Below are 16,054 nucleotides of genomic sequence, written 5' to 3'. Positions count from 1 at the left end.
GCTGTTCAAAAGTTCCTCAGTTTGTGGCAGGGGAAAACTGTCCACCACTATAGCTTCGTTTGGCTCTCGTAGATCTACGCACATGCGAATCGAGCCATCCTTTTTTCTGGCTACAACAATTGGTGAGACCCACTCTGAAGAGTCGACGCGCTCAATGATGTCCTGAGCTTCTAATTTTTGTACTTCTGCCGAGACTTGCTCACGAATGACGAGTGGTAGTCGTCTCAGCTTGCTGGCCACTGGTTGAACAGACGCTCGAACTCTGACCTTGTGAGTGAAACCCTTGACAGTTCCTAGCTGTTTTTCAAACAAGTGCTCGAACTCGGAACGTAATTCAGGAGGTAGCACAGGAGTTTCTTGTGTCATTAGCAGACACCTGAGCGGCGATCCTTGAATCTTCATATCCAGAGCTGCGATACCATCTAAACCAAGTATGGTTGTTCCTCCAGGCACAACGTACAGAAGAACAGAAGTGCATCGGCCGTGAAATGTGGCTGGAGCAATGAAACATCCTTTGATTGGAATTGCTGACTTAGAATAATCGAGGAGCTGGACGGATGTTGATGTCAGAGGAAATGCAGTAGCAAAATGACGTTGGTAAAGTTCTTCGGCTAGGATTGAAACCGATGATCCGGTGTCAATCAGGAACGATACGGAAACTCCTTCAATTTCCAACACGGCATAAATTCCCTTCTTACGGCTCCAGATGTGACAAACACTTAAGTGATCGTCTGGGTCAGCTGTATCTTTGTCGTCTTCCGCGACATGCTGAACTTTTTTCGCAGACTTTCGGAGAGACTTGCAGACCTTTTCCAGATGGCCAATCTTTCCACATTTACGACACTTATGTGTCCTAGCTTTGCAGAGAGGGCTATTCGCAAGATGGTCTAAAGAACCACAACGATAACACTGTTGCTCTTGCAAGGCTCGACGACTTTCAGTTTGCTTCTTATAGCATGTGCACGTGCCACAGTGCTTCTCTTTGATCTCTGAAGTGTTTTCGTCATTAACGTGATGCACTTGTGCTTCGTGTCGTGCAAGTTCTTTAGCTTCTCTTGTCGCTTGATCATGCTGTCTCGCAATGGTAAGAGCCCGAGAAAGCGTAAGAGACTCTTCCAGAAGAAGACGTTCGCGCAAATATTCACTGGTAGTTTTTTCTATGAGCTGGTCGCGTATCATATCGTCCGCCAAGTCACCGAAATTGCATGCTCCAACGAGACCTCGTAGCACGGTGACGTAATCGACGGCCGTCTCACCTGGGGCTTGTGCACGTCGACGGAAACGGTGACGCGCTGCAGTGACGTTGACAGAGCTCTTGTAGTGGTCTGCAAGGATCACAATGGCGCGGTCGAACTCATCAGGGCCAGGAGCCGTCAACGTCTCTCCAGCGGCGCTCGAAGCCAAAAGGCGCGGGTCGTCCTCCGACGTCAGAGTCTGGAAGATACGTTGACCTTCCAAGCCCAAGCAGTTGAGCAGAATCGCCTTCCGACGCATGGCAGGTAGGTCGGAGGCGCCCGACGCCACCATGTAGTTCTTGAACGCTTGAATCCATTGCTCCCATGGAATGACCGGGTGTCCAGGTGAGGATAGGAAAGGGGGTGGCGGTTGTAGTCCCGAAATACTCATCGTATAGGATGATAGGCAGCAATCGAAGGCACAGATGAGGGGCAAGCCGGTAGCACATGGGCTGTTAAATCCTCGTCGCCAAATATGTTGTATCGTGCAGGATACTGGAAGGAGACATTACAGCCATTACTCAGTCCCCGACTGTTTATTCTATCTTCTTTCTCTTCAGGCCGGCTCCAAGCACGCGCCATCTAATGGCGCTGCAGTCGGCAGCGATGCCTTATACAACAACTATCTATCCCAAATTTCGCGACTGCCACTCTATATGCTTAGCCAATCTCCCACAGTGGGTATGTACCACAGTCCCGGGTCACAAATGTTTTATAACTGAAAAAGAAGAAGGACGAGAGCATGGCTGCCGCTATCATGCCCGCCGCGCCCGAAGACCAGGGAGAAGGATTTTGCCGCTTCTGCGCCGGGGACAGCAGCAGCGAGCCCCTAGTGACGCCTTGCAACTGCGAAGGTAGGCAAAGAGCATTCTGAAACTCGGCGCAGAGCGCAAGTCATGAGGTCCTGGCCGTTGTACCTACGCGCACACTGCGCCGGCTTCAAACACAACGAACGGAACGTATGTAATCAACAATTATAGTGAAGACGTAACATTCACGCACGGTAGGACGTGCACGGCACGTACATAGGCAGGACGGACGCATTGACGCGGGGCAACGCTATAGTATGCCTACTGCATGAAATTACTAGGGCGACGATAGCAAAAGTAACAGTCTAATTGCCCCTTATTCCGAGCAGTGTCGTTGCGAGGTGGAAGCCAATTGGAAACGTATTTCACAAGGCGAAAGGAGACAACACAGATGGCAGTTTTCAACGTCGTAACTAACACCCCAATGTTCGACGTAAGCTTCCACAGAAATATGTCTCCTACTAGTGCAATGCGATTCACGTTTTTTTACAGCGAAGCTGTCTGTGGTTATAGGGCAAACCGTCTGCGTGCGAGCAAAAACCCTCTTCAGCATGGAGTGCGCATGCGCGAAAGAAATGGAGTTCGATGGGCGTCAAGCCACAAAGCTAATCGCAGCCACCAGGGTGCTCTCGCTCGGCATAAAGGGGGCGCCGAAAAGACAAGCGGCGCGATTCGTCTCGTACCACGCGTTTCCGCCGGTGCAAAACGTTTTCGTGTAACTTTGTGCTCTACGTGCAATCGGACCGCCGTGCCGCTCAGCACAGTTTCGCTCGTCAACCGCCTTCACAGGGGGGAATGAAGTTAATTTTTTTTCCTCACAGGGTGAGTACGCCAAGATGATTATGTAATAAATGTATAGATGTCGGGCGTTAGGTCACGTTTAATGAACATTCTCTAAAATTGCTAGTGTTTTTCCATATACACACTGTGAGACAGTGCAGCTAATATCGTACACTAAGTAAAATTGTACTCTTGAGAATGTATTGGCTATCAAAACATCCTACAGACATTCTGTTTATGACATTTTTACAAAGAATGTATTTGTTTCGAAAACACGTTTGTTTCACCCTTAATACACCTTTGTATTGCTACAGGGTGCTAAAAAGCTGGAATTCGCAATAGATACACCTTATAGAGTTCAAGGGGGCTCCAGCACTACGAATTTTCGAGCAAATAAAAAAGCCGTATGAGGTCTTTTCGCAGCGCTTTGCTCCAAGTCATAGCTTGTCGTACTGCTACATTAGGCTATATATATACGAATTTCATCGTGCTCTTTTGTTTGTATTGCGTATGCGATATAGCGAATGAGCGGCGTCCTATATTTGTGCAAGGTATCCACTGCTTTGGCTCCTGATATTAAAACAAAATAATCACCCTTTGGTATGACACCAGTTAATTCGGCAACCCGAAGTTGTTTCACTGGACCTGTACTTTTCTCACCATTCATGCAGATTGTGCAGGCGATCTAGTCAGCACGGTGGCCAGCATGCGATGCTCAGTCAACAACAATCACAAAAATAAAAAAGTACCTCTACTTCGCCGAGAATGAAATAGGCTACATGTCTTGTGTTTAGGTTTATTTTGGGTTCACTCGGATACAGAAAGAAAACGAAAGTTGCAAACATGTCGATTCTCTGCGTGCCATCAATATCTTTGCACGTTTGTATAGCAGAAAATAATTTTATGAGCATATTGGTAGGCGGGAAATAATATATCAAGCGCATCAGCTGACACAGCTTATGTTTAAAAGGAGAGGAAAGCCTTTGGTGCGAGTGAAACCAACTTTATGTTGTTAGCAATCTCCTGGAGAAGACCTCCAGTGACTGTTATTAAGAGAATGTAGTGATAGATCATAAAGTTCTTCAATAAGGTTTACAGGTACAATGTCAATGCGAGCTCTGTTGAGTACATTTTAAAAAATCGCTTTCAGTTGTCTCTGATTAATTATAGCTTGCGCTTTGCATCCGCGAGCAAACGTGAAATTTCAAGTGAAGCTTATTTTATTGTAAGTCAGCGCTGAGCAAAGTTCTGTAAACGATATTTGTAACAGAAATAGATTTTACCTTCGCACTTCGTTTTTTTTTTCGAACTTCCCGACAATTCCGCGACAAGGAAGCTGTCAAAACTCCACGGCATTTTGCAGCGGTGACAGCCACCAGACGCAGGCCCTAATCGATTCTATTATCACACCGCAGGTTGGTGTCGTATTTATAGGGCAGGGGCGCTCGGGCAGTGACCTGCGCGAATTGCGTACGGAGGGACGACATGTGAAAAAAAAGAAGACTTGAATTCACAGAAAAGGAATTTGAAACGATGAAAAAATACTTAATGAAACAGCGCGCCGAGTGAGATTAAGGGAAGAAAATGATAGACAACAGGCAAAGTGCACCTAAAATGAGTCAAGCATTACGGATTGCAGAAGCGAGTTTTTCAGAGCGAACAGTATTCGCGCAGATCAAATGTTGAAATAAAAGAGCTGGTTGAAAAAAAATGAAAACATCACTTGTATTGCAAGTACGGTTGGCAAAGTCGTTGGCGAACCGATTTGCGCTAACGATATAGATGTTTTCCACCGCGTATCGACGCAGGAGCAGCGAAATACGAAAGCCATTGGCCTTATTAGGAATAGTCCCGTGGCCATATCAAGAGAAGCACAAGTCTTCGTAAATGAGCACCTCTGTCCGACACTGAAGAGGTTCTATGCGCAGGCGCCTGCAAAAAAAAAAACGAAAAAGAAGCGGGACCACCATTGACAGTCTGTGTGGACGAAAAATGGAAGGATTTTCTCTCGTAAAGAACCGTCTAGTCCAGTGGTGCGCATTGAATCAGAGTGTGAGCTTGGTCAAATTGCCTAGGTTGTATGTACACTGGCGCTCATAAGGTTGGATACCACGGCATCAGCTAAAAAAATTGATTTCTTTGAATACAGCCGTACAACCTGAAATATCCTTAATTCACGACGCTGGTGAAACAGGCGCTATTAGGCAGCACCACTTTATTTCGGCTTTTATTCCTAGGCTGCCGAGGAAGAACGAAATTTAGTGGCACCTCTGGTTCCCAAACTTTTGCTCACGACTGTACATACATCCAGCGCAGCTTTCTATTATACGCGTGATGCTATATCAAGAGTACTGTCTACCCTCTCAACTTAAGCTTTCGGTGCCGTCGCAGAGCGTGTTCTCTGCGATTCACCTTAAAGTACGCTCCGCCGCTCCTATATGAGCTAAGCACACTTTTTTTCTGAGTGTAATTTTCTGCTCACCGTAATTATCTTCCCTGAAACGGGCTATCACAAGAAAAGTGATATGCTAATTATGAATAATTACTGTCATTCTTTTATTATTCGAAGCGGACTGCGTGGTGGCGGAGTGGCGGTGCATGTTAAAAAATGCATGCATGGCAACGTTTTTTCCGAATTTACGTGCGCAATTACTTCTGATTATGAAGTGCTTTGCAGGAGAACGGTGATGGTTTACCGTCCACCTTTAGGTCACTGCAATTTCTGGAACTGTTTCTAGAATACTCAATATTTCATCCTGAGAACCTTTCATTAGGTGGCGACTTTAACGTAAGCCTTCTGAACGATAGTTTTAGCTCCCCTTAATTTATTAACAAGCTATACGCTTGTGATTACAATGAAGTCATTACTACACCAACATGTGTAACAAAAACTTCTAAATGTCTACTGGAACTCTTTATCGTAAGCATAGATACTGATGTACGGCGACCCTCATTTTTAGCTATATCGCGTGAGCGTCCGTCACGCGTCACTTTCGGACCTTTAAGCGGCGATAATCAACGAGACCGGCAGAAGTATTCTCAAGAGCACCAAGCACTCTCCTGTACAAGAGTTGTCTAATGCGATGTTCCCTTCAGGACGACGTACGACCATATCATATTGCTCTCGCACGATATCACTAAAAATGCGGGAGGCTGTACACGCCGCTGACACGGTATGCACTGGAATGAGCGACCCATCTTTATTGCTGATCCCAACGCTGACAAAAAAGAAAAACTTACCACGATAAATTTAAACGTAGATCTCTACTGCAAACATGAACCTATTCCGCATGAATATATTAGGACAAGATTGGTACTCTCTCTAAGTCAAAACAGATGCGAATGAAATGTATCGCGAATTCCTCTCCATATTTGCTAGCCATTACAACGCACCTTTTCCTTATATAGGCAATAAATCTTGTAGGGAAGCAAGAAAACCTTGGGTGAGGCGGGAGCATATAAACGTGATCAAAAAAAAAAGTTCCTAGTTTCGGCGTACACAAGACTATAAGAAGTTCGAAGCCTTCTAAAGGTTTCAGAAACAAACTAATTGCAGAACTAAAGGAAAGGACGTCCTACTATGGCAACCTGTATTCTGGCATCTATGGACGGCGCTCAAACGATGTTTGGAAAGCCATAAACGAGGCACTGAATCGCCAAACTGTTCACAAAACGTTAACAAAAAGAAATCAAAATTGTGGTAACCTTACCAGTGTGTTCCATTGGCTGAGCACTTCAGTGAGCACTTCGCTAATGCCGTGCAACTACAGGAAAGGAGAACACAAACCCCTTCTTCTTCGTATTTCTGGGGTTTTACGTGCCAAAACCAGTTCTGATTATGAGGCACGCCGTAGTGGAGGGCTCCGGATTGATTTGGACCACCTGGGGTTCTTTAACCTGCACTACAACGCAAGCACACGGGCGTTTTTGCATTTCGCCTCCATTGAAATGCGGCCGCCGCGACCGGCATTCGATCCCGCGACCTCGTGCTCGGCAGCGCAACGCCTTAGCTGACTGAGCCACCCCGGCGGGTAGAACTCAAACCCCGATTGTGTGCCAGAATACATATACAATTTTTCTCGCAGCGACAGATGAAACAGAAATGTCACGTGCATTTCTTAGCTTAAAAACAATAAAACAGTCGACATTGACGAATTTCAAGTAGAACCTGTCAATGTTGTAATAGACCTTCTCGCTCCTTGTTTAGCTTATATGTCTAATCAAGTTCTTCAGTCAAGCTGTTTCCCGGATCTCGGGAACATTTTAAAAAGTGTCTGCTATACTTAAAGGCTGGGAAAAGAATGACACTAATAGTGACAGACCCATATGAATAATACTTTTCTCCAAGGGATTAGACAAAATAATTTTCGTCCGTGCGAACGCTCTCGTTCTCAAGCACAGTGTACTTTCTGAGTGTCAGCATGGCTTTCAACGTAGAAAATCTACTAAGACCGCACTGTTACCCCAAAAAGAATTGATAATTATCGATATCGAAGGAAGAAAAGTTACGCTTGACGTGTTCGTTGATTACAGGGAAGCATTGAACCCCGCAAAGCCCAATGTATCATTTTTGATACGCTGATTTTGGCACGTAAAACTCTGATTTAAGCACTGGAAACATTATGCAGGGCCCATACATGTGTTTTTGATATACCGGAGGCAGTTCTCAGTTGTGGATAATTCTGCAAGTCAATTACCGAGTAATTAATTACCGTACTAATTAATGTGCACATAATTACTGTTTCTTTGTTTTCTTTGTACCAATATACCGTAAATACTATAGCCGTAAATACACGTGAATAAGCTGTTTTACTTTTCTTTGATGTGGAATGGCATTCGGACTTCGTGGGGTTAATAACCTAAACCATGACAGTTTGCTCGGAAAGTTAAGTTCAGGTTGTCCGTGGGGTGTGGCTCATTGACTGTTTTATTCATCTTTGTCCGCCAGAAAACAATGTGTCGCTGTTGCTGAGTGCGTTTCTTCTTGTAAATCTATTTCTTGTGGTGTACATCAAGGAAGCATTTTGGAACCGATGCTCTTCAATATCTACATATATGATATTTTTAAGATTCATTTAATGACGACGCTTCATTTCTGCTTGAAACAGATGACACTAGCCTCGTTTCTGGACAGGCTGCAGGCGAAACTGTTGCCTAAGCCCAGATCGTGCTTTCCGGTGTTATGCAGTGATCCACTACTAATAGGCTGCGCATAAATGAAAAAGAAGCAATACCCGTGCTGTTCATATCCAGATGCACCGAGGCCAAAGTACGGGTACACAAACCATTGACACTTTAAGGCATGCTTTTTCAGATACTTGACGGACATAAAATTCTGGGTGTCTCTTTTTACGCTGATATGGCAGGGACGTGTCATATTGTCACTGACAAATTCATTATCACGTGCAGCTAGCGTTCTGCCACGACGTATAAACCTACCCACATAAATTATTGTTTCCTTGCGTGCGGCACCAGAACCCCACATAACATAGAAACCATTTTTCTGTTGCAAAAAGAAAAGGGTACTTCGGTACATAGCGCACGTTCGTCGCACTAACTCCACATACACGTTGTTTTCTCGTTATAAAATAATTAGTATAAAGCATATGAGTAATTTTCGTTTACTTTATTCTCATGTATTTACTAATGAAGAACTTAAAGTGTTTATTAAAGCTTACCTGAAATACACACACATCACAGTGACTCAGCCACCCACAGCGTCGACAGGTGGCATGTTCCGCTTTGGCGCACGGGCTATTTAATGCGATCTCTAAGGTGTACATTCAATCCTTGCCCAGGGAGACATTGGCTTCACTACATACAGAAGAAGACAAATGAAGGAATATATTTTTTATTTCTTGGCTAATTTTCTTATTTTATGTTGCCCTATTATTATTAGAGTTGTGATTGTTACCTTTATGCATTATGTTTATTGTTATTTGCGTGATTTTTATGTGTGTTCACGTGAACTACTTTAAGTCCGCTTAACGTACTAAACGTTTCCTGCATCCTTTATTCATCCAATAAGTGCCTTCATTATACATGTAATAAGTGTTTTTTTATCACGTTATTCGTTTTATTGACTATATGTATTAGTGTATTGTGCTAGTGTACATTTCTGGTCCGTCAAACCGCTGTTATATACGCGGGCCCTCAAGCACTTTCAAGTGGTTTGCAACGGCGTTTCACCTGTGGGACCCCCAACTGCTATTAGAAATCAATGAATGAATAAATGAATAAATGGCATTGTTCGTGTTAGAAAATTCAGATGGCGACAAGAAATGTGTTCATAGTGGGGAACCAGTGGTGGCTATATTTTGCATAGTGGTCCGAGTACGGATTCAGGCTTCAGTGAATAGCTATAAGCATTCGTCATTTAGAAACTACACCCAGTAAAAATTCCTAAAAACAAGTATTACAGAACACATCTCACGATGCCTCTCGACGCTAATGCTGTGCGATTAGCATTCGAGCAGCGTTGCGTCACACAGTACGGTTGTGGCAAGATGACGTGACGATGACGGCATCACGAAATTCGGATGACGAAGTTAGATGACGACGATGGATTGACCACAACAACGTCACGACGATGGTATTACAATGAATACGTGACGACGACCGTGTGACGATGACACAATGGTGACGATGACGTGTTAGCAACATGAGAACAGTGGACTGATGGCGAGTGTATTACGAAGTGGGTGTAACGACGGCATGACATGAGTCTGATGACGGAGCTGTGGTGACGACGATGGCCCGACTATGACGGTTTGACAACGAAGGTATGACGGTGGCTGTGAGACAACAATAGCATGGCAATGACGGCATAACGAGAGTCGGTTGACGAACTTATTATGACGATGATGGAACGAACCCGACAGCATCGCGACGACGCTCTGGGAACGAATCGATGACGACGACTGTGAGACGACGACGCAGTGATGACGATGGCATGACAACGGTATGATGACAATGGCATGAATACGAACGTACGACGACAATGGCGGGACGGCGACTGTATCAGGAAGCCTGCATAACTACGACGACGGGACGACAATGATGTGACGACGACGGCATGACGAGAGTCGGATGACGAAGCGCTTGTGACGACAATAGATCCATCACAAGAGTATGACGACGTCAGCGTAACGACGGCATGCACGAGAAGAGTTGGGTGACAAAGCTGGAATGGCGATGGCGGAAAGACAACGACGACATCACCACCACGAACACAATCCTGTTGGCCCAAGCTATTAGGCAACTTGGAACACTGGGTCATCGTAGAAGGTCTCACGACGACGGCATGACCAGAATCAGGACATGAAGTTGGAATGACCGCAATGGAACGACCACGACACCTTGGGCCACTGGGGTGGTGTAAGAGGTAGACGATATATATGATAGATGATAGATAGATATGTCAACATCATCATCATCATCTGCCTGTATTTATGCCCACTTCATGACGAAGGCCTCTCCCTGCGATCTCCAATTAATCCTGCCTTGAGCTAGCTGATTCCAATTTGCGCCTGAAAATTTCCTAACTTCATCAGCCCGATAGATGATGATGATGATTATAGCGCCTCAAGTTTGGGCCATAATTCAACAATGCTTGAAAGCACGCAAGCTGAGAGTTCACAAAAGGTGTCGTTTTTGCAACAGGTTTGACAAGGGTGTTGAGTTCACCCTTTGGCGGTGTGTCAGCTCCGCGGAGATATAAAATATAAAGCTCAGTAATCATACAGACAGCAAAAATGAAACGTTACAACAGAGCTTTGCCTTTCTTTCCCCAGGTACGATATCCAACTCGCACAAGTCATGCCTCGAGAAACGTATTCTCCAAAACGGCGTGACGCGTTGCTACCTCTGCAACTACAAGTACGAATACAAGGTCAAGACCAAGGTATCTAAACGCCGAAATATTGATACGAGACTACTGGAGCCATAATTACAGTGATATCGCTGTAGATAAAACGACGAAGAGGCCGATTTCATCCTCCTTGTAGTACATTGCACAATATTACACAAATTGTTGGTCGGAAGGCATACACAGTGAAGTAAACATTTTATTAGTGGATGAAAATGATTGGGCGCTTCTGGGGCCGTATTCACGAAGTTTTTCGATCGCGGGTGATCTATGCCATTGGCTGTCCACGTTCGCTATTAATATATTCAGCATTACGATTGGCTGAAATGTGCTCTTACGAAGAACTGTAGCGTAGCAGGTTCTTTGTGAAAACGACCCCTGGGGACCAATTCAATTAGCTTTTTCTTTGTAAGGGCTGTTTGCCACTGACAATAGGTCTTCGCTCATAGTATTTCCAACCTCACGAGCGACTGGCACCAGATGTTTGTACAATTCCTTTGCAGGAACTTTTTTTATAGCGTTAGTATTAGGAGTGTCACCGTAAACAAAAGTGTGCGTGGAAAGCCTGTCACGGTGTAGGGGTAGACGGGTGATGGGAGAAAAGCGGGGGAGTGGTCTTTAGAAGCATACTTTACGAACTGCGCAGCAAGTTCATTCAACAAGTGCTTGAAAACCTTTTCATATTATCATGAGTGCCGCAGTGCCAAGAGAGAATTCTACGTCACTCCTAATTTGGTAAAAATAGGGCCCATGGTATGTGTAATGTGACGACCATCTGTACGTTTGTGGCATAATAATAAGTTTTTAAATTATTTGTAGGACCCTCGTTTTCTGCCTGTTTGGCCTAGTTTCTGTAAACTAGGCCAAAAAACGCTTTCAGAAAACACAGTTGTTAAACACCACATGCACGCTTCCACGCCAAGGAGAATTTGGCGGAAGAGCATGAGTTAAGGATGATTTTACTTCCCGCATCTGCTCAGTGATCGTAGCGCTCTGCTCGTGAGGAAGAGATCGTGGTTTCTGTTCTTGGCCGCGACCATTGTATTGCAATGACTGCATAATAATCATACTCGCGTATGCTTATATTTTAGTCCTGGTTAATATAAACTCTGTATGGTCGAAATAAATCTAGAATTCTGCCCTACAGCATCATTTTAGGCTGCAGAGTTTTGTTGGGGCGTTCTTCGAATCAACCAATCAGTGCACCGCCTGGTTTTGCAGCCCGTGGTGATGTGGCTCATATCTGAGGAGCACCGGCGGGACGTTTTCCAGCTTCTGTCCATGCTCACCCAGTACCTGTGCGACACCATCATAATCGTCATCGCGGTCGTCAAGGGTATCGAGATGGTGATACAGGCGCCCCTGGTGGCCGGCATGCTCACTGCGTTCTGTTGTGGATCGTGCGCCCTCTTATGGATTACCTTGCTTTTCATGGACCTGTGGTGAGCTGCTGGATATGCTAGTGAACTTTCGTTGGTTTGTGAACGTGTTACCTTTACCTATCGAGTGGAATTGCTCGACAAAGCCCCGAACGGAAGCATTGGTGGCAACATCTTGTGACGCTCTGCTCAGCGAATGCACCTGCACCTGTCGTTACTATCAGTGGCTGCGTTCAGTTCGGCGTCGCTGATTTAGAACTGACTTGTTTTATTCAATGTCCCTGTACATCGAGTTGTCGAATTATCCGTCCTCATTCTGCCATCTGCTAGCCTCCTGGTTAGCTCAGGCAGTAGAGCCACCACCCCTGTAAGGAGCTGGTACCAGCACGAATGTTTTTCGAACTGCGCAGCTTCCTTCCTGAGAAATCCGCATGAATTTTCTTTTTGGTGAATAAATAACAGCGCAAAATAAAAATACAATATTTTGAGCTTGAAATGTTGCGCCATTCGTCACCGAAAGGTCACAGAAATAGTTCGGCGGAACCCCGCAAAGTGAAAGAAGGTTCAGCAAAGCGATGAAATGTCATCTGACATCTAACTACTGACACTATTTAAGCTTTGCCCATGCATCCTGCAATATAGACCACTTATTTCTTAACCCTTTGCGGTCCGTTGTCGGGCAGGGCCCGACAACGCAACACGGCCGTAGCGGTCCGCTGTCGGGCACCGCCCGACAAGGGTGTTCGGGGTTAAATTTCGCGGTTTTTCTCACTGCGATTCGTGGGCATTCTTTGTATACATGATGCGCCATCTCTTGAGGGATAAATAAGCTTTGTTTGTTGAAGTTTACTTTTTTTGCACTAGGGTGCAGCACAATGTTCAGCACGAATTCTAGATACCCGAGCGTTCTCACTTGTGCGCGCAACCGCACGTTCGCGCTGTTCGCTGAGAAGCATGACCACATTGTCACCGCGTGCGTTTTACGGTGGTGCATTTAGTGAAAGTTTGTGGAGATTTCCATTTTCAATAGCTTTATTTTGAGGCGCACACAGCTGCAGAATCATGGTGAGAAAGAACAGCGTCACCTGCAGTACCGCCGCAACCTCATCCTCCAGCTGGTGGGTGACGTGAGGGTTAGATCCAAAAAGTGAGGCCCGTCTGCGCGGAAGGAGTGCGAGGAAAGGCTAGATGAAAGGAGCCATTCCATCTACAAGCTCCCAGGCCGAAGCAGCAAGGACTGTGCCGCTTGTAGTGATCGAAAAACAAACGGAGGTAGGAGAGAAACTGTGTGTTTCTGCAAAAACTGCCTAAAAACCCTGGCCTGCGCCCAGCAGAATGCTTCGAGCGGTATCACACGCTGCTCAAATACGCTAGAGGAGTTGCCTGCAGAATGCAAGAAAAAAAATAAATATCCTGTGAGTCTTTCTTCCACAGTTGGTGGTTTTGTTAGCGGCACCACAAACTGGCAAATAGTTTTGGACCGGAACAGCCGGAAAGTTTAGGACCGCAAAGGGTTAAAGTTGTCAACTTCGTGGTCTTTCAAGTTTTCAGGATATTGGGCATACATCCCGTGATGTTTTGTAAAATACGCTTGCGAAGCTGTTCAGCGGTTTAAAAAGTGGCAGTTTTTCCCGAAAGGCGAAGCATCGATTGCGATAGCAAATTAGCAGACAGCCAGACGAAGTATGGATAGTAGTTCTATATGACGTTTAAGCTTGTAATTATTCACGTACTAACTAAATTCACAAGCATGGTGTCAGTGCGCACAGGCAAGCATTAACACATTGCACTCGGCGACCGCAGACACCCACTGTGGACGCTCACATGAAGGAGAAAAAAAAAACTTCATAGATGCGCGGTAGTCACCTTATCGAGCAAAATAATTGCTGGAAGCAAAGAAACAAGAACTATCAAATTATTCTTAAACGAGTGCTGCAAGTCGTAATCAAATTTAGAAAACGAGACTCCACTTTTTAGGAAACGTGCTGTCACTTGCGAAAATTATGAAAAGAAACGCATAGATATGAAATGTGTATGGTTACTAGAGATAAATATGTACACCGCGCCATGTCATGCTGCAATGGTAGAAATCCGGTCGATCGTATTGGTAATGGTAGAATTCCGGCACGTCGTGCTTTCTACTATTTCTTGCATATGCAACTACGTTGCAGCTCTCTTTTACTTATTGGCATGCAAGGGTGTTTCGTCCTGTAGGCAAAAGAGGCCCACTCTCCTCAAGTGGGACGCCTAGCGTGACAGTTCTCGAACGGTGCAGCGCAACCTACTCGTCGCCCCTCATGCCTCTTCATTAACGCATTTCACCAGCGGCCACAAGCAACGCTGGATTCCGTTGCATGCACTCACAAACGTTTTCTAGCGCAGCTGACACGGGCGAATGAGTTTGGGCACTCGCACCACTTAACAAACAAGTTAAATATTATTTTCCTGAGTGCAGGTGTGAAGCACATTTATACCTGCTCCAAGGAAAATAATAACAGTTATGTGCGCTGAGTGTTCATTTCCGTTTGTGCTTGTCGATTGCTCTGGGAAACGCCATTAATGCTGCACCAACTAGCTGAACTTTGTTTCGACGCAATGTTCGAGTCAACATGTCTTTCTTGTCCATGTTATATTCACTCCACTATTGCTTATTCTTCACGGAAGAGTAGACTGACACCCGAAAGTCATTCGAGGAACAGTACTGACATCTGGAAATCAACGAGCGAGTTTTTTCTGTATGACTACCTAATGCCATACAAAGTGGCGTTTAAAATTTTCAGAACATTAGTATGATGTACCTCAACTTGGGCCCAGAGTGGTTAGGGGCGCAAGGTTACGTCATTGCCTGCGGCGACGAATTATTTTGAAACGCTACTGGTGTCATGTATTGTACGGCGCAAGTTACAAGTCAAGTGAGTTATATTTCGAAACCACCGCAGGTCCTTCTACCTTCCACTGCGCCGTTGGCTCCACGACAACATGACTGTTGTGCTGACCGTGCCGGCCAAGTCGTTCGACAGTCGTGCTCCCGAGAGTTGTCACTCCACGGACGAGCTGCGTGGAGAGTGACCGCGCTACATGCGGAGAACAACTAGTCGCAGTCTGTAGAGCGATTACAGTCCATACATCAGAAGCTGCTGGACTGCGATGTATAATATTACCGCAATCACAAAATTTACATAGTCCACTCCACTGTAACGCTGCCGTTCTTAGTAACATGCATGTTCTCTATGCCGGGCACCATTAGACATTCGTGTGGCGATCATGATAACAGCAGGCATATATGTATTTAGAAAAGCACATACGCGCAATATTGCGAAGTTTGTGAGGGGTCAGGAGCGGGCGTTTCACGTGTTCAACTGAGACACACCTGTGAAGTCCATCAGGTAACAATGAAGTCGATGCCCATTGTTTCGTTTATTCGTATTCAAATGAAATCATACCTTCAATTTAATGTCACATATGCATGCCAAATATTTTGGATGCAGACAAAACGTGCCTAATTTGTTTGACGGGGGCTGTACCCTCAGTAATGTAAAATATGTATGTATTGTGGATTCATGGTTTTACTAAAAACCCCTTGGTGACTGTCTAGGTGAAAATGTGGCAAATAGGTAAAACATTTAAAATATATGTATTGTGAAAGATCTCGACCCCAAAGAACTGCTCCCAATGTAGCGTAATGCGACTGTATTGTGCCGTTGCCATTATATTTTTCTTGTGAAAGTAAAAATTAGTTTTTATGTACTTATAAATCATAGTGATTGCCTCCCTCAATTAACGCTTCTAATGAAGTAGGTTATAATAAAATTGCCGCAACACCCATCATTCGAGATGCACCGCTAATATTGATGAATTTGCGCTTCCCGTAGCCACTCGAGCAACGCCGACTTTCTGATAAATTGGTTTAAGAAGTATATGTGAGCAGCAAGTATAAGCAGCTGCATGAATTTCACGCACACAATAATCACAAACAGCTAATGA

General features: G+C 45.0%; 1 protein-coding gene across 1 annotated transcript; it reads left to right on the top strand.

Moving 5' to 3' along the window:
* The first annotated feature begins 1,977 nt into the window (after positions 1 to 1,977).
* Positions 1,978 to 15,267, top strand: LOC125947192 (E3 ubiquitin-protein ligase MARCHF3-like). Its single transcript, XM_049671590.1, has 4 exons — positions 1,978 to 2,089; positions 10,618 to 10,727; positions 11,913 to 12,133; positions 15,010 to 15,267. Exons 1-4 carry the CDS (start codon positions 1,978 to 1,980, stop codon positions 15,137 to 15,139), a joined length of 573 nt encoding a protein of 190 aa, XP_049527547.1. The 3' UTR covers positions 15,140 to 15,267.
* The last annotated feature ends 787 nt before the right edge of the window (positions 15,268 to 16,054 follow it).

This window comes from Dermacentor silvarum, chromosome 7, assembly GCF_013339745.2.
Source record: "Dermacentor silvarum isolate Dsil-2018 chromosome 7, BIME_Dsil_1.4, whole genome shotgun sequence".
Lineage (NCBI taxonomy): Eukaryota > Metazoa > Arthropoda > Arachnida > Ixodida > Ixodidae > Dermacentor > Dermacentor silvarum.
Note: the sequence above shows the minus strand (reverse complement) of the source record. Positions and strands in the feature narration are given on the sequence as shown.